Source organism: Caloenas nicobarica, chromosome 3, assembly GCF_036013445.1.
Source record: "Caloenas nicobarica isolate bCalNic1 chromosome 3, bCalNic1.hap1, whole genome shotgun sequence".
NCBI classification, from domain to species: Eukaryota; Metazoa; Chordata; class Aves; order Columbiformes; family Columbidae; genus Caloenas; species Caloenas nicobarica.
Window position 1 is genome coordinate 121,728,314 of NC_088247.1, and position 25,125 is coordinate 121,753,438.

The window sequence follows — 25,125 nt, forward strand, 5'->3', positions numbered from 1 at the left end:
ACATTCCCCATCCTTACATGCCTGTGACTTGCGTAGAAAAAAAAATAATCATCACAGAAATCACTGGTTAAGAGGTCTCCGAAGTTAATACGTTTCCCTCCCTGCCTGAGGTGGGAGATGCTGCAGACTGGGTGAGATGGGAGGACCCAGCCCCAGTGCTGCCCAGCAGAATAAGATTCACCATCAGTGGAGGGAACAGAAAATAAATGAACTTGCTTAATGTTCTCATTTTGAGTCGCACAGCTGCTGCCAAGATGCATAAAGATCAGCACTCAGACATCTTTATTTTGCAGTGCGATCCAAGGTCTGGCCCCAGGTCTGTGTTCTCTGCACCAGAGAGGCAGAGCCGGCGGGGGGAGGAAAGAAAAGAAAAGAATGTTAATCACACCCACGGGCAAGTTCTGTGTCTGCAGTACCTGGTTTGCTTTTCATCCACTGCTCTACCTTCGGCATGGAGTGTTTTCTCAGGTGGGAGGCAGCCATTCAGCGCACTCAGGAATAAAGCCCGAAGCTGATGAAGGACGGCTGCCTCGCATGCTTCAAGGTCGTCGTCTTTCAGACTGCCATCCCGGTTACAAAAGCTACAAAATGAAGCAGGTATTACATGCAACGTTTATTTAAAGCCCAGACAGCCAGCAGCAGTTTGGAGGCAGAATCTCTAACACTTCTCCTGGCTAATGGGGTAAGCGCTGGGACAGCCCAGGGGAACCAACATCCGCGATGTTTTCTGCAAAAGGTGCGGACAGGACAGGGAGGTCAAACGCCAGGTTTAACGTCACGCCTTTGCTTTTTGACAGGGAGAGGGGAACCCGCACACGTGCGCTCAGTGACACTGCCACTTGGCCTGGCCCTGCTGTCCCAGGAACCATCTCCAGGTGGGCTGGAGGGGCCAGGTCGGTTTGGGAACCCTTCCTCCTAATTCTCTGGAAATCCTCAAACCATCACGTGCTTATGAGAATCCCAGTTTATGGAGATCGACATATAATTTTAAATAAAATTACAAAGACTTTCCCAGTTCTTGTAATTGAGAGCCCCTGCTGCAGAGTGACAGCGAGGGCACTCTGACCCCAGTTTTGTTAACACACGGGTTTTGGCAATTCTCTTTGCTCTTTCACCTCAAAGAAGAAATTTTTTGGTTTTTTCCTGTCTACTTCTGTAAATCATAACAGCATCACTAGCTAAGAGGATGCTCTCATTCTTGGAAAGAAGTATTTATTTCACCTAAGGGATCTGCAGAGCGAGACCGCAAAAAGTGTTACATTTAGGAACGAGTATTTGTTGGAGTAATTTGCGTACGCGTTTCTAAGTGCCATATTTCAGCTCTCCAATGCCATTAGAATGGTGGAAGGGGAGGGAGGCCTCTCAGCAGCCGGCACTGTTTGTTTGCAGGAGCCCGCTTGCTCTTTGCACCGGCCATTTGTCACCGCGAGAGCGAGGACCCCAGCTCAAATCTCAACAGGCTCCTGCAAAGCTGCTCGGTAACGGCCTCTCGCCATCGCTGACCCAAATCCAATTAGAAGCGTGTAAGCAATCAACAACAAAATTATCACAAGCACCACATCGGATGTACAGCAGCAAGCAAGAATAAAGGGGACAGGGTAAAGGCACGGGCAGCAGAAAGGTGGCAGCTCGCGGGGAAGCACATTAACCTGAGCAGCTCCGCCGTCCCCACGGTCCCCGCGTGTCCGCCCTGGTACAGCGCCCGGCGCTGGGGGCTCCTCAGCGCCGCGTCCTCGATGCGCTGCAGCGCCCGGACCAGTCCCGCCAGCGTCCCGGGGAGCCTGCGGACACACAGCACAGCGGGCTGGAGGGGATCCGGCTGCCACAACCCACCCCGCCGCCTGCAAAAACACACACCCTCGCTTCAGCTTTTCAGAGCCAACTGCAAAAATCGCGCTGCCTAAGCTCTGTAGAAAGAGAAGAGCACACGAGCAAACAGATCACCCCAAAATCAGCCAGGGCCCGCGACAGTGCATTGAAATTACCCCTGTGCCCAGTAGTTTAATTCCTTCACCTCCACAATTGGAATAAATCTGGTGACCACCTACAGGTACAGGGACATAACGGGGACCTCAGAGGGGTTCTGATGAAGCTGCACCTCTATAATGATGCAAATGAGGACTTAACCACTGAAACAATCTGCAGGCTAATCCTCCAACAGAGGTGTAAATGGCTATTCAGGCCCAGCCCTGCCTGCTTTGTGGGGACTTCCCAGGCCAGGTCTCACCAGCAATGCCCAGCTGGGCCTGCGCCCCCACAGCCAAAATAAAGATTTTTTTTTTTTTTCCCCTGTATGCAGAAGCTGACACATTTATGCAGTTAATCTTGGTTTACACTCCCTCAAGTGAAAGTCTCTGTGCACAAAAACGTGTGTAATTTTTACGGCCGTGTTAAGCTACACCAAAAGTTGTGTTTTCCATCAGACTGTTGGGCAACAGCGAACAATTAAGTGGGAGCCGCCGTGCATTTAGTCGAGTTTCCTAGACATTTAATAAGCAAAACAATACCAGGGAGATCACATATGCAGTTAAACAGTGCTTTTTCTTTTCCCCCAGTCTCACAAACCCTGTATTTTAGTGGTCGGCTCGTTTCCCATTGTTTTCCTCCCACTGGGTGGTCCTTCCAGGGTGCCACTCGAGAGGGATACAATAATAAAAAGGGAAGGGGAAGGAAGGGACACCAACATAAAGAAAAACAAAATGTATGACAATCTGCAGCAGGCTACGGATCAGAGGTCAGCAAACAAGAGGTCCTTCTCTTTTACAGGTTGCTTCCTGGAAACAGTCTGATTAAGCTGACAGCTTGAATTATGTGTTACATTTTGTAATGCACAATCCATCTGTGCTAAGTCCTCTTCAATGCAGCTGAAGCAGCACAGGCATAAGCTCTGCCTTTTTCCACCCCCTCAGCACAGGCCTTAAAATAGTCATCATCTTTCTCTGCACTAATGCTCCCAGACCCTCGCTCCCCCCGGGTTTAAGCCCTTAAAGAAAGGGCCGGGTGCTGCAAGGAATGGTAAGAGGATACGGAGCCTTTCACCTCCGGTTCAGCAGCTCAGAGCAGCAACAAGCAGCCGAGGACCAGAGCTACTGGGTGAATTCACTTGGCACAGCGCGGAATGGGGTGTCCTCGGGGTGCCCTCGAGAAAGGCGGGCAAGCCTCTGCTCGCCAGCGGGCTCCTGGGCTGCAGGATGGATGGAAAATACACAATCGGGCTCTTGCACAGCTCTGAGAGGTGCGTGTACTGCCGCTGATCAACGCAGGCTGAACAGAAAATACACAGCCAGGCTCTTGCACAGCTCTGATGGGTGCATGTACAGCCCCTGACCAACGCAGTCGCCAGCAGCACTCCAAAACATTGAGCTGAGCCACTGAAAATGACTATTTTAGAAAATAAGGCAGCAAAATCACAGCACCCTGCTGTGAATTGTGACCAAGGCGCAAAGCTTATAGTAAACAACCTCTCACAGCAACTTCACCTTTCTTTGGTTAATAACCTGATGATGTTATCATGATGACCATTCTTCTGGCTGGAAAAGGCCATTTGAAATTAGGCTGAACTCACCCAGAGGCAAAATACTAACACGACCTGCGAACACTGTAGGGGAAAAAAACCCAGAAAAAGAAAGAAAAAAGAAAAAAGAAAAGACAATGGTATTTCTGCAGTAACGTGGGAAAGAGATTTTATCCAAAAATATAAACTTGTGACTTCCTGACATGCAACAAGGATTTTGTTTTACCTTTCGAGTGAGCTTCGATTCCTGCACACCGGAGCTCCTTCCCCTTTCACCACTCAGACTAACATCAAATAGGGCACTAAAAGCATCTGAATGGCCCAAAGATGATAGGCGAGGGAACGGTGCTGCGTTCAGATGCCACGGCAGCGACTCTGCTGCACTGGGAAAGTCCAAACTACAGATATTTCAATTTAAGACAACAAATATGCAGAGTTTTGCCTAATTCAGCGTATTTCTTCAGCCAGCACAGGAATTTCATGAGAGAAAACCACACGGACCGAAGGCACATCGCAAGACCTGTGGTATTATTAATTTTGTGAATCTGTGGCACATCTTCAGACTCAAAAAAGTTGCATTCTCATAGTTTGTGCAGTTTCTGTAATTGAAATTTGCATACTAATAACTTGGAAACTTTCCCCAACATTTTCAGCTCATGTGTCTTGGCAAGACACAAGTGTGCACATTGCATCTCACAGGCACTGGAAAGAGGCCGTGGAAAGCCCACCTGGTTACAAGCGCGACAGCACAAAGGCTGCTTATCCCTCCACGAGACCTTCCACACCTGCCACCTTGGAAAGTTTATCTGCATTTTAATTTTCAGGTAAAACAAATTTAAATTCATATCTTTTCTGCAGAGACAGATATCAGTGGCAATCCCACTTGCATGGCCTTGAGAAAAGGAGGTATTGAGCCTGGCACATTGCGAGAGGAAACCTCCGCGTTCTGGTTGCAGTCGTGCTCCGCGGATAATGCAAGCAGCGAAATCTTTCATATAATTTAGCTGGGCTTCAAGAGCATTGCACAATATTTTCATCAGTTTACAAACCGCGAGGCATCGCCAGGGAGCGAACAAAAGGTTAAAATACCATCGCTCAGCTCTGACTTCTCTCGCAAAGGCAGGTACTCTATGCAACTTCCCCACAAAGTGTTATGATTAACAGGTGTTACACAAAGAAAACCTGGGTAAAAGCTATTTGGATGTAAATTAGATGATGTTTCCATAGCAAACAGTCCAATGCAAATGCAAAATGATAAAGTTGCAAAGTGTATATTGATGACTACTAGTTTCTGCTCAACTGTGCTCAACTGTCATCTATTAAAATACAAACTAATGTTGAAATCAGTATCTAATACAACGTGCACATGAATGCAGGAAGAATAGATGCATTAAGCAGACTAAAAAGCTGCAAACAACCAAAACCCAACCAGCAAAAGAATACTCCTCATTCTCCAGGGCAGAACCGCTGGCTTCTTTCATCCGCGGTCAGTCCCCAGCACACAGGGATGAGGCGGGAGGGATGGTCCCGCTGCAATGGGAGGGGTGACGGCATTTGGCACGGGAGCAAAGCCGGAGCTCCCGTGCGACCTGGGCAAACCCCACACCGTTCCACGGTGGGCACAGCCCTGCCCTGCTGGGGTGGGGACACGCTGCCCTGTCTGCCGAGGGCATCGCAAGAATGAAAATCCAGCTGTGATTGATCCTGCAGCTGCTACTCCGGTATTGCAGTTGTCACTAAACCCCACTGCTTTCATGTGGCTGCAAGGGACAAGATGAGCATCTCTGTGTTGTGCTTCCCCCATTCTCTCTCTGCTATTTCCAAACAAAAAGCTCAAGTAATTTATCTGACTAGCAATTTTAATACTCACAAAATATGCTGTTCAGTAAGTTATAGGTACTATTAAATCAACTTGCTGAAATAAGATGGGTTTACATTTAAAGGATGTTGATTGCATTTCAACAAGCATACTTACCTTCCCCAAGTCTGACCGAGTTACCTGAAGCCGTTTAAGCACTAGCACAGAGGTAGCGAGATACTAAATAAACAAGAAGTTTGCCCAGCTGTGTGTGAGTTTTAGTGAAAAGGGCCTCCCACCACTAACAAATGAGTGCTGGCAGAGACAAAATACAGCCGGACATACCCATCTGGCGCTGAGCTGGCCGAGGGCAGGCTCGGGGGGTGCAGCGGGGAGCCCTGCGCAGCACAGACATCCCTGCCCCGCTCCCCGCCGGCCGCTGGCGAGGCTGTTCCCCACGGTATCACGTCCTCCACGCTCACGGGGACAGAGGGTTCAGCGCTGCTTGCCTCCTCACGAGGCCACCAGGTACTCAGGAGAGGCTTTGGTCCTGGAAAATTAATAATACCAAAAGAAAAATTATTTCCAAAACATCAACAGGACCAAGGAGTACATCACAGCGCGGGGAATTAAACCAAGAGTGAAGAAGGAGCATCTATCCCTGTGCTCTCCCTTCAGGGTGGGCTTCCCTGCCCAGGGCCCCTTGTCCTTCTGCGCTGCTCTCGCAAGGGGGAGTCTGGGGAGGCTCAGCATCTGCGGCGCTGGGAGACAAACCCGGCACTCCCCAAAACATCAGCATCGGAGGGAACACCAGCTACTTCGCTAAATCATCTCTGGAGGAACGATGGAACAGGGAAGATGGAAAAAGCTTTTCTTAAGGGAAAAGAGTGCATCTGAAAAGGCTACTGCCATACACAGTTTTTAAACCTTGCAGAAGAAATGCATGCCTGGAGGCTTTCAAACTCTGCACATTAATTGCCTCCTCTAAAAGAGGAGAGTACGGGGCTGAATCATGCTTCTAAGACGACAGATACATGCTACTTATCTTTTTATAGAATGCCAAAAGTTAATGGACCAGCTAGTGCTGTAACAAATTAGTGCTGCTACAGAAATTCCCAGTTTTGAATAAAATTCACCATGGGTTTAAATTGACCAGCATTCACACACCTGCTAGCACTACAGCACCAGCATTTCTGCATGTCCTGGTCATGGAGTTTCACTGGAACTGAATCACTTATGGTTTATGCCAAAAAGCAGCTGCTGCCAGGATGGGCTCTCTTAGACCCGTTTCCCAATTTGTGAAGGAAGTTTGTGCAAAAGAAATGTCACTGCTCCACTTGCTGGGAACCAGGATGGAGAGGAACAGGGTCTTTTTTCTCCACCTTGAGGGGTGGGAAGAAAGGACCGTTTCCTTGCTTCGTTAACCTGGGGGAATGGGATTTATTCCCTGCTACACGTTGTGCTAGCGCTGCCGCTCCAGGTACGGCACAGCCGAGCACCTCCAGCAGCTGCCAGCGTTTGCACCATGAAGGTCAGGCTGTGCAGGGCTGAACGAGCCGGTCCCTGCGCACATCCAGCCACACAACACGCGCTTGGCAGCACACAGACATAAAAAGCCCTCCAGGCGGTCTGAGGTGATTACCGTGCCGTTTGAAAAAAGCTCGTTTTGATTTTGAACCCAACTGCAGAGCTCCTCTGAAGGCAGAGATACCACATTCCAGAAATTAAATGTGTATTTCTTTCCCAGGCACGATGCTGGTCACCTCAGCCCTCCCCACGGGGAGGAACCGGCGCTGTGCAGCCCGGGGCTCGGCTGGGCTCCTTCCAGCTTTCATCAAAACGGAAAAATGGCAAATGCAGCAGATGAAAGAAAATGAGAGGCAAATAAATTCCTCAGGGAAAGAAAAACAAACGGAAAAAGAACTCAAGGAAGAGGATGCCAGAAAAACCCCAAGATGTAGCACAGAAGATCATCTGATGGGGATGCCAGCTTTCCTCTATAAAAAACCCACCATCATTACAGGACCGTCGGACTCCCTGCATCATTAGGGTTGTCACCAGTTTCCATTATAAAGAGCTCCATTTTCACAATTGTTATGGGGCTTGGAAAACTAGCTTAAGTTGAAAATTGCTATGTTAACTGTCAAGGCAGGGGAGAGTATTTCTGCAAGGTCTTAAAAAAAAAAAAAAAAGGAATAAACTGTTACTTAGCAACAAATTTTGTCACTGTGACTTCAAAAACACACCCATTAGCTTACTTCAAAGGAAGTAACCAGGCCAGTAAAATGGGAGAGAACACATTTTGTCAAGATGGGGAAACAGAAAAAAAAAAAAAAGAAGGCTGGGAAGTTGGGATGCAGCCTCGGAGGGAAGTGTGTGTTGTCCCAGAGCAGTAGCGTCTGGGCTGTGAGGTCTGCACCGCCTTCCTGGGCAATGCTGGGAGCAGCAGAGAACCAGCACCAGAGACAATCCAGCCACGGACGGGGACACACCAATCGACCCTCAGCTGGCAATGCCAAATCCCCTTTCAGAAATGGATGAATTATTGTGCACGAGCATTTGAGGGAAAAGGAAATCAATTCAAAACAGAAGTGACCGACTCCGCCAGTGAAGCAGGTTCACATTAAAGCTCTTAAAATGAGGCTCAGAATACTTCAGGACAGCTGTGGGCACAGCACTGAAGAAATCTTCACTTTCTGAGAGGGAACCTGAACAGGCGCAGCCCCCAGCAAGCCCTTGCCTCTCCAGATGAGCAGCCTGGGAGGAAACATAGTCAAAAGAAAAGTAAAAAAAGGGGAAAAGAGAGTGCTGCCATGCTTTAACCAGGGTGCAACACACACAGGGAAAGCATGTGGGTTGGGATGAGTGTGGCCCAGTGCCGGGCAGAGGCACGGGCACATGCGCTGCTGTACCTGGGACGCTTCCCCGCGGCCGCTCCTCCTCCAGGGCGGCTGGTTTGGGGTTGGATGCTGAGGAGATGAGCTGCTCAGAGCCTTCCTCACCAGCTGCCGGGTCCCCACAACTCGCTGCTCCCTCTGCTGATGCGCCACTCTCTAAATCAGCACTTCTGCTGTCTGGACCGAGCCCTTCGAGTGATGGAGAGCACAAGGACAGGTCGGGCGCTGAGCGGCTCTCTGTGGGCTGGAGGGGTTTCTGCAGCGTGCCCAAAGCTCCGGTGGCCAAGACGGCTGCCCTGGTGCTAACTCCTGACGGTCTCCCAACCTGCGGCACCTGGAAAACACAGGCAGGAGATAGCTTAGGGAACAAACAGGCACTGTGTTGCAAATGGAACTTCTAGAGGATCACGGGTTGGCTTCTGGGGAGAAAAATGTCAGAGACTTCAATTATTTTGCATATTATTACTATTACACAAACACTTGACATGCATTTCTTGCATCCCAGTGTGAAAACAAAGGCCTGGACCTCAACTGAAGCTCCATGAGCCAAAACAGCCGGTTGCAAAAGCACACTGGACCCCCAACGCAGCTAGCAGGGACCGAAATACACAAAGGACTGAAACTAATCTAATCTGTAGTTGGTTTTTAGAAACAGGCAAACTTGTAGCATTAGATTCCTGCAAAGGCTTAAAAAGACCCTGGGCCAAACCACGATATTTAGATCTACCCACTGAAATCACTGAAAACACTTCAAAGTTCCCGACTGGAGTGGAACCCTGTGGGCAACTGTGCCCGTAGTTTTGGTGCCACAGCGCCCTGAAGCCAAACACGAGCATCGGGACCCACCGCAGTGCCCACGGCACAGCTGGGAAGCCATAAGAACGGGGCAAAAATCACTGTATTCATTGCTTTCCTTCTGCGCTTTCCTCTCTGTTGAATCACACCAAAGAGGAAGAACGACTACTCAGCTAACACCACGGAGATGAAATCGCATTTTCCATGAGGAAACTGTGGGCACCAAGCAGAAAAGTTTTGAATGGCACTTTCATCCAAAAACTGTTGAACCCGCATAAAAACAGTTGCAACAGTATAACCACTCTGGTTCTGAATGCCAGTGTTTTCATACTTGCCTTTTTTTCTTTGTAAACCTACTCAATCAGAACAATTTAGGAGTAGCTACTGCCACCACTACTACTAAAAGGTCACCGCCAGTTTATGCAAAGCCAAAATTAGCTACCGTAATACCATTGTTCATACTAAGCAGGGCTTACTTTTCAGCCCCAAATCACAGCAGGACAATTTACAGTCACCTCCACACCTCTCTCCTCTCTTTCATTGCCTGACCTCTTCTTACCACACAAAGTCAGCTGCCAAGCCCAGCTTAAAGGAAACAAAGGCATCTTGTCTAGTCTGTGACCAAGTTTCATTAAAAAAAGCTCAAATTCCACGTAACAAGAAGCAGAACAAAAAGCCGTGAAGTTATTTTAAGAAAGAGTAAAGGTTTACTACTCAGATTAAGTTCACGGCTTATTCCATCTCCACTGCTCCCGGGTTCCTCCTAATTACTTTCCGGGCCTTGGATTTGCTGCTTTAAAATGCAGCTGGCAAGTACTTTCTGGATGTCACAGCTCCTGGACGTAGTGTTCCAAAACAAACGCAATTGAGACAGGTACAAGTGCCTGGCAGAGTCATAGCAGACACACATCTCTAACAAGCTCCTCTTTGCCTGCAGGAAAAGAATCTCTTCACCGCCTTTGCATTGTCAAAGCAAAAGTATGACAGGTAACGTTGATCTAGGTACTGCTTTACCACCAAAACCAAACCAGTAAAAACACGTAGATGACTTACCTAAAACAGTCAGAGTTACTGAATGTTACCAGCCGGGGGTGAAGTGAAGCCTCTGCACAAAGCACTCTCACAACCCTCTTTGGTTGTGGAGTGCAGGGTCCCCACTTCCTCCACTAACAACTACTGTCTTCTTGTCATTAAAGTGGTTTGAAGAGAACCAAGATAAGAAATAAAACCCCTCCCGTTAGGAGTTACACAAGGGCCTGGTCTCCCCAGCAGCAGAGTCCCACGTGAAGGCAGGGGAGGTAGAACCAGGGGAGGCAGAACCAGGGGCTTGTCTCCTGCGGGCACCAGGTGTTACTGTCACCTGCCGAGACCCCTTTTTGGCAAGGATGCTCTGCTATCCACAAACATTCACACTGGTGGCGAAGGTGGTGGGAAACAGGCACAACCAGGCCAAAATTTAAAAAAGGAGTTACGGGATAAGATTTTAGACACAGCACATAGACAAGGCAAAAGTATACAAAATTCAGTTGAAGTTACCTTGCATTTATGGAGGGAGACAAGAAGGAGAAAGAAGGGGACAGAGGAGGAAAGAATTCACAATCAAGCTACTAACTGTAATGCAACACAAAGTGACATATTTGGGTACGCACCAAGTTCTTGTACTGCCCAAACCTGCTAACAGTTTCTAAAAATCTAAGTCACATCGTGAGCCTTTGATATTCTATTATTTATGTGAACTTTTCCATAGGTTAGAAATCACATCTCCTACACCGACAGCTTTTAATTGCAGAATCTAGCATTCAAAAATAAACTCACCTTTTCATGAACATTTAAATTAAAAACATAATTGGCAAACTGCTGGAGGCCTGGTTATATAGGTTAAGGTTGCTCGGGTTCATTGCTTTGTATATTACAGTTTAAAGAATGCTCTAAATTCAAGGTTTTTAACTTTTTAATCTATGGGGGAAACTTGCTATAAACTCAGATTAACGACTGCTAATGCACTGAAGAAAGAAAACCAAAAACCTTCCTCCTACTATAAAAACAAAATAGTGTGGCCTCTGTTTCTTTTCTGATAAGAGTCTTAAATACCAAACATTTAACTGCATAATAACATTTACTGGCAGCCAGGCAGCCTGCTTAGCAGATACATAAAGCAGGTAAAAGGAGAAAAAGTTAATTTCTTGGCTGAATGATTCCATCGGTAGCTATAGGGCAAACTAGAAAGTCTTTTAGTAAAGTAGCGGTTGATTCTTCTATCAATCTGCAGCACACATACTCTTCCAAGGAATGCATTAAATATGAAAATCATATCCCGTTATCATCTGTTCCCAGCTTTCAGCCCCGTAAGCTTTCCTTAATGAATGCGGCAGCCTCAGGGACCAGCGCGCTGTTTGCTCCTCTGAATAATGGAGCGGCGTGGCCGTCCTGCCATTACAATATCACCGGCTGAGGGGGTTTCACACACAGTCACAAGTGACTACTCTTGCCAGCATGCTCCAAGTTATTACAAGATGTTTTTAGACATTTCATCTGAAAGAGCTTTACCGCTTTTAGTGAAGAAAACAGCCGTGGTCTTGAACTGTATCATTTATATGGAGATAGGAGGAGGGATTAGAAGCCTGCATTACTGCAGATATATAGCGGAATATATTTAAGTATTCCTTGTCAGTCTTTTTGTCTGTTACTCAGATACGCGATCTTTTTGCTTCTTCTGAGAAAAGGTCAAAATGCACAAAATTATAAATATGCTGTAGGAATCGGGTGTTGCATTAAAAAAACAAAACAAAAAAATCATTCATTAAGAATATTTCCTCCTCGGTCAAGACTATTTTCACGCTATTTGGCACAGTAGCTATAAAAACCAACACAAAGATTAAATTAAACATTTAGAGCTCCCCACTTTTTAATTCTAGTTCCACTTCCTACCCAGGTTATTCTACTTCACTCAGGCACTAAACACTATTTCACACTAGAACTGCCACGACAAGGTTCCCCAGGCCAAGAGCGCTTAGCAGCGCCTGCCTCTTCAGGCAGAGCTCAGCGCCGAGCACAGCAACGCAACCACCACATCTCTCCCCCTTGCTTCGCATTACCTGCTCCTTGGCTGCTTCTTCCTTGTCACCCGCTGCTGACAAGTTGCCCTCTTGAAGTGATAATGCCCTTTTAATTTCTCTTCCATACCATGCCTAAATGGGAACAAATCTGTTACATAAAACTGAAGGCAAGAAAACCCCACCACAAATCAACAAATATTACTTTGCAAATTGTGCACATTTAAATGTAACATCCTAGCAGCATTTTTCACTTGGACAATACTCTAAAAGCCAGAGATCCTATTTCCTCCTCATTTTTCTGTTCCCCTGAACAAATGACGTGGCCTGTACACAATCTTCTGCAGGTTTTTAATACACATTTAGAATTTGGTTTTGGTTTCCATACATCACCTTACAACTCACTGAGCCATTGCAAGGAAAAACATATGGCAGATGTTCTAAAGAGCAACCCAGCATGAAAGGCAACTTGCTGCGGTGTTCCTAACAAACAACTGCAGAAACCGCCTTCACCTCCACTCCACTGGTTAATTGACCGAATGTAATGCATTCAGAGTCGGACTCCTGCTTAAGAGCCACGCACAGGCAGCACCTATAATTAATCCTGTTCGTTAGTAATTGTAAACCCCAATAACAAGTTACACAGGCCCTGAATGAAAGCACTTCAGTACCTATTCTGCATCAGGTAATATGCATGAAAATAAATCTTTAAAACAATTAACTTAACCAGCTCGGCACTTCACTCCAGTGGTGCGCGCAGCAAGGCTGCTATTTCCCATTACCCATGGAGGCTGCTCCCAAAATCGTACACACAACGTTTTAAGAAACAAAAACTAACCACATGAGAATTAGAGATGCTCAAAACGAACTCAAATATAACCACTGGATTTTCCTGAAAGCTGAAGTGAATTTACTTATACTGCCCAAAATTACTGTACAAGTTGCAGACACACAAACACAGGGGGGAAAAAAGAAAAAGTGAATCTTTCAAAAACAAAAGACATTTTGCCAGCTACAGTCACCTAATAAACTGTGCACATAGCTATGATAAAACACTCCTAAAGGGCATTCTCCCTCTGTTCAAAAAATATAAAGAGAAAATAGTAATTTCTTTCTGTGTACTCCCATGATAGATTAAATGATCACATGCTCCATAATTCTTATGCAATCCACAACAAGGGGGCTTTTCCTAAAGGTAACATAGAGGATGTGTAATCAGCGTTTTGTCCAACAGCTCAGAAATACCAGTCTAACCTGGTAAAAATAAAATGGATGGCACAGAAACACCAAAATGGGAGTTGTGTGCAGTGCTGCTGGCTACCTCTGCAGCTGCAGCAGGGTCTGTTACATCACATAGAGCAGAGTCTGGGTTCATTTCAAATTCCCAAATGTTACCGCTTTAAGCGCTCCAAAACATTCGATGTGGTTTCACCATTATCTGAATTCTTGATGTGCATAATACTTGGACAAAACCAATTTAACAACCTGGAAACAGCAGTAAGCACCAATAAATTAAGTCTTATAGAAAGTTACTTCCATCTTCTGAATCGTCTCCAAACTCGAAGTTTTCAAATGAGCTTCAAATTGGTCGAATTCCTTTAAAAAGGTCTGGTTTCGCACAAGAGCTCCTTTTTGTCGTTCATCTATTTCTTTCCAGTATTTTTTCAGCTTCATGCATTTCATTTTATTTCTACAGGGGAAAAAATACACTGCACTTAAAGAGTATGAAACTAAACCAAACACCTGTATGACAATAGCTTTTCTTCAGGCACGCACAGACCGACACTCATGCAGGAGCTGCCCCCCAGCCCCAAAAGGACCAGACATTCCTCTGCACCACCGCCCAAAGCTCCGCTGTACAACTGACAGGAACTGTGGAACTGCAGATTTAAATCAGGGGGTTGGTATTCAAAACGATAAGTACGTTAAACTCTTGCAAACTTGTTTTAAATGGATAATGTTTTAGTCACTCATATAACATTAAATCAAAATGATAATGGTGTTCAGAAGAACGTGCCCTGACAGTCATACAAACTGTGCCATTAAGGCTGGGGTTTCACAATCCCTTTAAGCCAACCCAAATCCATGCTCCCACCGAAAGGGGCACCGCGCTCCAAGCCTTTTTTGGGCCAACACTGTCTGTTGTGTGGCCACACAGCAAATTAGGCCAAGAGTAATACAGTTGAAAATCCATCTAAACCAGTTCCCACTCACCCCAAACCAGACGTGCTTCCAGCCAGACCTATTTTCTCATCTGATGCCAGGACAGCCACGCAAGTGCTGGTGCCAAAGGGAAGACGGGAACCAGGGCAGCCAGGGGCACCTTTTGGTCTCATCCTGCCTACAGGTCTGAGACGCTTGGGGTTTGGTTGGTTGGTTTGTTGTTTAGGTTTGGTGGGGTTTTGTTTCATTTTGGTGTGGGGTTTTTTTTTTGGTGGTTGGGGTTTTTTTGTTTGTTTGGGGTTTTTTTTGGTGCAGACTATCTAGGCAATTTACATTAAATAGATGGTGCAGGAACAGTTCGAGGAGCAGGACCACAACCTAGAACATCCTCTAGCAGATCCTAAAACTGTCAGACTACGACCCTCGGACTTTCTAGCACAAACTATGCTACAGTGATTTTGTAAAAGTTGCATAAAACCAACTTGCATGTTAGTTTTTACTAACTACTACTATTACTAATTATTACTAACTACTTTAATAAGATTTCAGTATTAACAGAAGAAGGTAGTTATGTTACTGCTGAAGTTATTTCATCCATATCTTAGAGACATGAATCTTACACTTAGCATATGAATTTAAATGTATTGTTCTAAACCAACTTCTGGACAACATTCTAGAAGCATTCCACAATACCCAAGTCTTTGCAAAGAAGGAAAATAACCTATAAGAAACTTTTAAGCAGGCTTACTGGTAGGCAGACTGTATGCATTCCATCAGTTTTCGTTCTAATTCCAGCCTTTTGGCTTCGCTGGAAGAGAACAAACAACATATAGCAAGATAGAACTACTTCACAATTTAAATTCTCAAAATACAGGAAATAAATCATTGTACAGAGCATAGCCTTTCCAGAGCAGAGAGCACATTTCTGCTAGACTGGTAGTCTTACAGATTGATCTGCCAGCCAAACTCACCACTAAGAACCAAAACAACCAAACCACACAACACCAACAAAACCACACAACCCTCAAAGCTTTTACTTCTCTTTGTTTCTCACAGGGACAAGAGCTGGGTTTTTTCAAAGGGAGAAGCTGCTCGACATGTCTATATCCACACGACTCACCAAAATAGCCACTTCACAATTCAGCATTAAAGCCAAGTACCTCTGGAGATGTGCAAGCACTGCCTGCCAGAACTCACTAAAGGGGAGCAAATAGAAGTAACCAACGAAAATAGTTAGAGCGGTGAAAACTCTACAAGGCTCCGAGTATCTGCTGAAAGCAACGCAGGGGTACAGGCCCATGGGGATGATCAGAACAAACTCCACCCCTCACCTGCAAAGAGAATCTGTTTTCAGGAAGGGAAATGAGTAAGGCTGATATTATTGAATAATTACAAATGGCATCTGAAGATAAGCAATAACAACAACAACGGAAATCAACTGATAAGGCAGAGGCTTCCAGTAGATTCCCATTACAAACCTTGCAACAATCAAAGCAAGTACCCCCAGTCGCTTATTAAAAAATAATCTCAAATTGTTATTAGCCAGGCAGGCTGCACATGTGAGTGATATGGGCATATCCCCAAGACCACGTGCACCCACACGGCCAGGGACGCTTATCGGGGGATGTGTGCGCTGCCCACAAACTGTCCGTGTCACCCCCACCTCCTCCCAGCTGCCCGCACAGAGCAGAGCAAGGAAAACCCTTTCTGCTTCTTAGCCTGGCAGATCAAGGCTTCCATTTTACCATCTGATCTGCCACCGGCTGAAACAAGATTAGGTTTTCATGTCATGTATGCAATTTAAAAGCCACGCTTCATCTGGGATCTCATCCTTTCAATTTCCTTTTACATGATGGACAGCTAAGCAAAAGCAGATTTCAAGATCTTGTTTTTACACTTCTAGAAGTAATTTTCATGACTCAATGAAGAACACTGATATCCTGATGGACGTAAGAGCCGAAGGATGCAAACAGCCATTGGCTCCCACCGTATTTCCCATCCTCCGATACCACAGGTCGCACATCACACTCCTCAGCTCCTGGAAGATCATTCCCTCTCTGCCAGCGGGGTTTTTTGGTGTCCCGGTCATTAGTCTGTGCTACAGCTATTTAGGCAGCACGTGAACATATAAGCAAGCTGTTCTCAAGGCAAGGCACAGCAGCATCAAAACATCAGGTCAGAGCCTCTCAGCGCCTGGGTATCATCCTTACGGATGCCCAAAAGGGTCACCGCACAGCTTGCAGTGTTTTGCGACACAGCTCTGTCCAGGTGCTGAGCTCTAGGGGATCAAGACTTCACATGTAGCTCTGCCCGCCCAGCTTCTGCAGGTTCCAGCACTTCCCTTGTGTCAGCGCCAGCAGTGAAGCCTGAAGCCGTACAGGGATCATTCTGGCTGCCCCATTGCACCACCACCTCCTTTTTTTACATGAAAAACCAAAGTGCTTGGCCTGAAAATTTTATTTGTTCACGCAGTTTCGCATTAGGTTAAAATGGTGCAAACAGTCCATTATCGACTTTTTCTTAAATGGGCAAAAATAGCACACTTCAGAACTTTTTAAGGATCCGGGTGGCTCATTTTCAAAGAAGCCTGAATCTTCAGTCTACAGAGAAAGTGTGTTAGTTTGGGATTTGAGAGCAGAATTAAATTCCCTGGCCAGCCACAAGCTCTCTCTAATCTTTGGCATTTCACCAGGCATTGATCCACAGTGGTATTTGATCCCTCACCTCCCATTTAAACCAGCAGGACTAAGAAGCCTCAGTATTTTCTGAGATACCAGTTCTCTTTGTGCTTCAGCTCCGCATCCATAATGCAGGAATAGCGGCACTCCTGTCATGACACCCTGTTGAGATAAGTACATAGGAAATTGCGCAACACTTGGGCACAATGCAATCTTCCCATACAACTAAGAAATATTATTTTTACTGTTGTTTTTCTACACCAGTCTGACATTAAATCAACTGTTGAGCGCCGAGCTGGATCCACCTCGCTATCCTGGAGCCTGGGCAGAGGCTGCTTGAGCCCCAGGCGATGGTGCTGAGTCCCCTGGGTTAGAGGGGCCTGTTCAGCACCATCTTCTACATGCCACTGGTACCAGCGGGTGTTTCTGGGACCGTCCCCCTACCTGGTTTGCATTCTGGTCACCCTACCTGGTTTGTATTCGCTGCTCGAGACATCTCGGTATTTGTACGCGTTTAGGGCAAATCACCCTTAGTGTGAAGCAGCTGGCCTCACTGAAAAGCCAAGCTAATTGCAAAGTTAGTCCCAGTGTTAAGTACAGCACTTAACTACATAATTTATCTACTTCATCGCCCACAGTGCTCCAACTCTGCCTTTCTCACCAGCCACCCCTGAAGAGTAAGTGCTGAGCAACCACAACACGGTCAGGTCTATAAAAAGCACACAAGGTAAACTGTCTGCCCCATTTCACTTATTAGACACCTCAAACCTAATTCTTTATAATTCTGCACACAGTAGAGATACCACTGACCTCTGTACAGAGACCTATGCATGCAGTAATTTTTAGATTTAGATTGGGCAAAGTACCAGCATCAGGAAACAGAATACGGCCAATAAAGTTAAATGTGTAATTTAAGGTACAGTTACAGGGTTTTTTGCACAAGTCTCAAGGCAGTCCGTGCTGACTGTTCATCAGAAGCTTCATATCTGGCAGCTGATTTCTCAAGCACTTCAGAGTTTGAGTATTTGAAGAAAAAACAGACTTATGAGAACAGGTGGAAAAGAAACATTCATGAGAACTCCCTCCTAGCTCCCCACAAGTCAGACGGGGACATAACCAAGCAGCAGCTTCCTCCACCACGTTCAAGCTCTTGTACATACGGCTTAGGAGTCGTGACTCGCTGTTTGCTCAAGCACAAGTGCGGCCTGAGGCCCTCGGGAGGCACCTGTACCCGCAGCACGAGGGACGCCTGCACACAACCACTCAGTTTAATGCAGCACGCAGTCTAGAACGCTCAGATTTTAATCTGCCCTCTCCATTTTCTAATGCCGCAATTTAGATAAAGTGCCTTCTCTATCTGGGGCCGACATCTTTAATAATTTCTACACAACAAAAGCATACTTTGTATATTCTAACCTAGTCATTTAAACAGCATGGTATTCCCTGTTTTGTTTGCCAGTGGTCTTCCAGACCAGAGGAGGATATTAGTGAAAATCTACACAGCATTTTTGTAAAAGCCCAAGGCCGTGGTGTTATTATTTCCACTACACTGGGTGTCTGAGGTGCCAGCATGACACCCAGCAATCAAAGTCTTATGTACTAGACAGACAACAGGCACTGCCTAAAAAGCAGCTTCATAACAGTATAGCACCCATGGCCTCCAGAGACCTTCCCTGGCCAGAAAAAAAACAAGTGCTAATTGACAGAATTCCACAAGCTGGGAGCATCCCTAACTGTGCATAGCTGCAGAGGAGCTGCCGGGGGCTGCTCCCCCAGGCCAGAGCCCCTTCCCAAAGCTCCCAGCGCCACTTGCTTTTGTCCCGAAATCAGATCCCCCTGAAGCACCCATACACTGAAACACCTACATTAGCTTTTTTTTAAGGATTAAAGGAGAGACATCTGTATAGGTCCATTCATCAGCTAGCCAGCTCTGAAATATCAACCGTTTGCTTAAAGTGGCAAGTAATTTTGTAAATACTGCCAGAAGTGCTTCGGGAGAAGCGGCCCCAGGCCAGGAGTCACCCGAAGCGCTAACGCAGAATCCACACGGCACAGTGACTGCAAACACAGCAGTTAAACATCCCCCCACGCACGACCAGGCAAAGGACGTGACAAAGCGGAGGTGCCAGACGGGCCCTGCGCAGACCCTCCGAGAGCCCCCAGCTGCAGCCGGGACTCCCGCTCCGCTCCCCCTGCCCGGGGCAGAGACCCGGGGCCGCCCCGGCGGGCTGGCCCCTCAGGGCGGGGACGCGGCCCCTCAGGGCCCCAGAGCCCGGGCGGGGTGAGGCCCGCAGGGGCCCGGCGGGCGGGGGGGGCCGCTCCCCGGGAGCGGGGTCGGTGCGGTGTCTCACCTGTGGCGGAGGCGGCGCCGGTGGGTGCCCGGGGGCAGCCCCGGCCCGGAGGAGCCCGCGGCCGCCGCGCCGGGCCCGCTCATGCCGCCCTGTTTACGGCGGTGACCAGAGCGACGCCTCCCGCCCTGCACCGCGCCGGGCCCGCCCCGGAAGCCCCGCCCCGGAAGTTCCCCGCGTTGCCATGGGGACGGGCTGGGCCTAAAGGGCCAGCAGCCGCCTATGTGTGCGCCTATAGATCGACACGTACACACAGCCACAGCAGGGGGCAGCGGGTCTGCAGAGCCCTGCTGAGGGCAGCTGGGCCCCGGCCTGCTCCCTAGCCCAGGGCGAGGCGCTAGTTAATCTCCCTGCCTCTGGAAAAGGGGGGAAACGGGGACTTAGTGAGGTGCTAGGATGTTAATTCCAAAAATACTCACCAGCCACCGACTGCTATGGGAACAGGGCCCCCCTTTAACAGCCTGTGTAACTGAGTTTATTGTACACTGTGTTTTCCAGAAAAAAAAAAAAAACAACAAACCAGAAAATGCAAATGTTTTCTTTCCATTTGTGCAGAAATCAAACATCTCAATTAAATTCCCGATTCGTGTTCCTCTGAACCGACACTTGGTGGGCAGAGCTGGCTGATGTCCCCTCACCGAAATCCGCCGCTGCGAACAGCCACAGCACCTCCAGCGAGCGCCCGGCGAACAAAGTACAAAACAAAACCAGGAGCTTTCATTTTCAGACAAAAACCGGGATCCCTTTGAACGGGAGTCACCAAATCAGCGCTTAGACCCCAGGGTCACAATAAAGAAAGTTCAAATAACCACGAGAGTATTTGAATTTCGGGAGGAGAAACGCGACATCAATAGACAAAATTGCAGATAGCTGTTAAACGCGTAAGCGTAATAAGAACAGCAATCAGGACACAATTAGCTGTCCCCAAATCAGCTGCTGCCACTTGAACGTCATCGCTGCTCCCCTGTAAATAGCTGTGAAGGCGATGGCTCCTGAGAGCTCACCTGCTCAGCACACGCACGGCAAGTGATCTGCAGATTTGGGAGCATTTTGTCATTGGTTTCACATAAAACACCCATAATAAAAGACGTACTGTTATTTCTCTTCTGTTTACTGCATCAAAGATGTGTTATGGAGAGCTCCATCGCAGCACAAGTTCACCTCCTCCTCGGAACCGATGGGTGAAACCAGGCTCTGAGCTTCTCTACATTTCCAAAGTTGGGTGTTTCTTACCCGGATTCTGACTTTGCCACTCAGGTTCACCATCGCCTGCCCTGTCCTTTGAAAATACGCAATGGAAAAACTGGAGCTTTGGCACCTCGGCTGCAGACACCATCGCCTGCCCTCCTTGGGAGTTACTCGTAGTGCTCACGCTTCTCTGGGGCCTTTGTGCCAGCACGATGTTCTGCCCAGACACAGGGGCAGATAAAAAGGTTTTCATGGGTGCTTCATAGTTAAATTTCCTTTTTTTCTCCAAGAAGGTCCCTCATAACAGCTCTCATTGCTAATATCTACATCAAAATAAATAGTCTCCCCTTTGACACTGAGGTGAGACACTAAAAACCTGATATTTCGGAATGTCAGCCATGAACCACGCTCTGTCGGGCTGACATGTATTTTGAACGCATCGCTGATTGTCAGTGCAGAAAACTGTCAAATGCTGTATGGCACTCCAACAAGAAAATACTTTCATATAGTACAATTTTGTTATTTTTCAAAACAGGCGAAGAATCTGGCTTTCTTAAGCCTGCACCGTTGGCATACCAGCTTTGGTTCTGGAAGACTAAACTGCTTTCGAAAATATTTGTGCTTGCTAACATAATATCAGAGCTCCCAAGTGCTCCTGGTGCTATCTAGAGTTACCAGCATATATTATCCGTACATACTGGAAACCCTTATTCCCAAACAGCGATCTCCCGGTTCCAGCTGAAAGGGAGGGGAGACCCCTGAGGTCCCACAGTTTGTTTCTTTAGCGGATCTTTGCAGCCCTGCTGGTTTTCCTCACCTGGGGACACAGAGGAGCAGACGGGGGGCCAGGGGTGTCTCCTCGTCGCAGGAGGAGCTGGGGGGCTCAGCACCCCCTGCCTTGCTCCATGTCTGCTCATAACTGACTCAAGAATAATCTTATTGCTGACATCCCCGATAACTAACACGGGCACCCCCTCCCCGAAAGCCTACAAAGAGGAGTGTTCTGTTTGTGTTCTCCCTTCAGTGCTTAACACTTCTTTTAGATTAATTTAATTTTAATGTAATCTGATAAGAGCGGTAAAACTGTCAAAGAAATCTGCCTCCTTCTGTCTTATTAAATACGCTTTGAATGAAATTATGGGTTTTTTTTCCCAATAGCTGCCAAACAAAAGTATCTCTTGATTCGAATGCAGGGATTGATGTGCACTAATCTTAACAGCTTTGCACTCTTTTTAATTTAGAGAGGAAACCAAGTGTGCGTTTAGCATCCTGCTTTGCTCTGGAGATGTGGCAGCATCCCAGAAGGTGCAGAATTCGCCTCCTTGTGAGCAGCATCTGGCCGCAGGGCACTCCCCTGCGGGGGAAAAATGGGATGAAGGAAAGAGAAGAAAGTGAAAAAGAATCTATCAGAGGGGGGTGACACCAAGGGAGAGTCCCAGAGAGCTGGGAAACTCTTCACAGAAAGCAGAAGCGGTTGGTGTCCTCGTGTCGGGTAGGGTTACGCAGAGGCTAACGACAGCGACGAGCTTCCACAGATCAAGGGCCCTCTCTGATTTTAGCGGAGTTTCACTTAACGTGAGAAATACAAAGATTGCTCGACCACGTCTGGATTGGAATGAACCAAATCACGACTTCAGAAGCACTGCAGAGAAATGGCTGATGAAATACAAAGGGGGTGACGAGCGGGGAGCTCCGACGTGCAGAGCAGACACAGGAAGAGACGAGACGCGAGAGCCTGAACGTTTCAGCAGCACCATTTTGCTGTTTGTGCCAATGGCAGTGGGCTGGGGTGGCGCCGGGTTTCTCCGGGAAGAGATTTGCAGAAACACGGGCTGAGCTGGACTGAAAAGAGGTTTTTCCTCTCTGCACTTATTTGATTTCTGAGAGCAACTGTACATTTAACCAGAGCTTGCCCTCAGGTCAGGACAGAACTGAATACATTTTCTTCTCTCTCTTTTTTTTTTTTTCCCCCCTCCAATTAGATTCATAATACATTCCCTGGTAGCTATATAAAGGACATAAAAAAAATTTACATAATGCCCATATAAGTCTTTTTGTTAATGAATCAAGTCCCGAATGAAAAGCACTAATAATACATTAGTAATCAAAGAACAAATAACACCAGTGAACATATCTCAGCAGAGCAGTTGTGTGGATCCATTTCCGACTGTCAGTGTCAATGCACGGAAATAGTAATTAACATGTTGAATTTAATGTTTAAATTTTAATAAATTTAAATGTAATAAAATGCTTTTATTAAATGTTACAGTTCCTTGAAACCTATTATTACTAATTTCTGATGCATAAATAGAAAATACATTGTCTTACTGAAGAAAGTGGGTTTTGCTGTCACCAGGACAGATGAAATGAGTTCCTGCAGCAAGAACGTGTTAACATGGAAGCCAACGATAATGGCTGATTAAATAAAAAACTTCAGAACAAGACTACAGCGTTTAAAACTATATAACGTTTATTAAGGATGTAAGGGCCTTATCCAAAGCCTGCTGACATAATTGAGAAGTCTCTAGCAACGTCATTGTCAATGGGTTTTGAATGAATCCCGGAGAATTTAGACACAAGCGCAGGCCGTTGTTTACAGCCCGGGCTGTTGATGAGCAGCAGCAGTGCCGTGGCACAGGGAGGGGACTGGTTAGAGCCATTTGCCAGGAGTGTCCCTCCTCCCCGGCCACCTCCAAGGGCTTTTCTTGTCTCCTACGTGGCTCGTGAGGCTCCAAGACCAGAGGGATCAGGTGTGACCTGCCTCAGGCTCTGCAAGGCCAGGGACCTGGAGGGGATGTCTGGGAGAGCTCGGCTCTCTGCTTCCCCAATAGCTCAGAGTCACTTCTGGTCCTGAGACGTAGACACGAGGAGTTAACCAGTCTCCATTTAAGTGCCTGCTGTTGTCTGAAGAGGAAAGAGATTGACGGCGTTGAGTTTCCCTGTCCCTGGAGAAATGAGAACCGAGTTTAGGTTTCCTGAGATGCGAGACGAGAGGCTGGATTTGAAGGAGACCACTCAGAGCAAACCGTCAAAAGGCTCCATTCCCGTCTCCTCTGAAATCCCCACGCCTTACACGCCGGCGTGCCCTGCACCACCGCTGCTTTCAGTTCTGTTGCTCAGTCTGAAACAGCACTGGTGTGTTTATTCTGTGCTATTTCAAATCATCACGGAATGTCCTGCAGTAACCAGAAAGGATGCAGGAAGAAGAGAGCTCACAGGTCCGCAGCCAAAGTCCATGGCAGGACGTTTGTCGTGCTGCAGGGAGCCCGCAGAGCCCAAGCAGGGATCCTGCACCCACCTGCCACAAAAATGTCCCACCTCGCCTCCAGTGCCTGGGCCTTCGTACCCGGTCAGCATCGTGCCGTGGCTTTGCCAGGATCCTCTTTCTGGAGAGCAGCAGCTTCATGGCCATGTTATTCCCAGCTCCCCATCCGTGTTGTTCCCAGCTCCCTATCCGCATTGTTCCCAGCTCTCCATCCATTCCCCGTCCCCAGACAGGCAGTACAACCATGGGCTGGCCACTCAACTCCATCTCTGGCCACTCGGCTCCATCTCTCGCCACTCGGCTCCATCTCTCTCGATCTTACCACTTGCTGCTGCTGTCCTAAAGGACAGAGATCTCTCAGCCTCCTTCATTAGCATTTTAACAAATGAGTGGATTAATCTCACGCACTGCCTGAAATAATTTAAAAAGTTTTTTCCCCTGCAAGTCATGAAAAATTAAAGGGAAAATATAAAATAACTGGGAAATTCTTTTAACTGAATTAGATAATGTTTTCCTTTTAGCACCATATTTTATAGCAATCTGTTTTGAAGAGTTGCTTTCTGCACTGCCAGGGACGAGGCATTTTGACAAGGTAAAAAGCCTGGAAGATCCAAAACCCCAGACTCAAAGGGAGAGCGTCTGGCCTATTGTCTGTTTTGATTAATGAAGCCTTTTGCATAGTGAGATAATATGATGTTTACTGAGCAGTGAATGCTGCTGCACAGCAGAAGTATCAGAAGTATGAATAATATTCAATATGATAACGACATCAATAAGCTAATCTATGTATTACTGGATTCTGCTCAAAAATGCCTCAAATGATATTTGTTTATTTCATAATTGTCAGCCACTTTGATGCACTTGTCGTCAGGTTCAACAAGTGCTCCAGGCGACAAGGGTTTGAAACAAAGGGAGGCACTTGGGCGAGCCCTGCGGCTCAGCAATGCCGGGCGAGGGAAGGCGCTGCCAGGGCACCGGCAAACAGACGGGCTCTTGAGAATCCCTCCATACCCTAAACCAAAATATTTAAACCCTCTTAAAGACCTCTTCGCTTCAGCATGAATGTTTGCGAGTCATCGGTGACTCTGTAAAACAAAAGTGAGCAAACCAGCAAAGCAGCAGTGGTAGCACACGTGGAAAATACACGCGTTGCCCTGAGCTAGAATTACGTGTGAACCTGAACTGATTTCCGGTCACCGTTTGATCGTTGTTTCCCTGTTATTTTTACCTCTGCCCGAGGCTTAGAGCTGAACATCTGGACCCTCCAGGGTGCCGGAGAGGCTGGTTGGTTGTCAGCAGTGCCACCTGCAGAGCCAGGCCACATCTCACCTGAGATAACTACTACACGCGGCTTCTCCCAATTCTCTGTTTCTTCAAAACCCAGTTTCACGTGGACACGGTATTTTTCACTTCCCGTCCTAAACCA

The 25,125-nt window shown here is 47.1% G+C and overlaps 1 protein-coding gene across 1 annotated transcript in view; it reads right to left on the bottom strand.

The window, feature by feature from the left end:
* The window catches only part of KIZ (kizuna centrosomal protein), a 36,805-nt gene extending 17,470 nt beyond the window's left edge, over positions 1 to 19,335 (bottom strand). The window contains exons 1-8 of the mRNA XM_065631987.1: positions 19,250 to 19,335; positions 14,969 to 15,028; positions 13,591 to 13,747; positions 12,100 to 12,192; positions 8,225 to 8,543; positions 5,658 to 5,862; positions 1,650 to 1,781; positions 417 to 581 (exon numbers count right to left, since the gene is read on the bottom strand). Coding sequence (XP_065488059.1) covers positions 417 to 581; positions 1,650 to 1,781; positions 5,658 to 5,862; positions 8,225 to 8,543; positions 12,100 to 12,192; positions 13,591 to 13,747; positions 14,969 to 15,028; positions 19,250 to 19,332 — 1,214 coding nt within the window. The 5' untranslated portion in view covers positions 19,333 to 19,335. The remainder of the gene's footprint in view (positions 1 to 416; positions 582 to 1,649; positions 1,782 to 5,657; positions 5,863 to 8,224; positions 8,544 to 12,099; positions 12,193 to 13,590; positions 13,748 to 14,968; positions 15,029 to 19,249) is intronic.
* Positions 19,336 to 25,125: the final 5,790 nt, after the last annotated feature.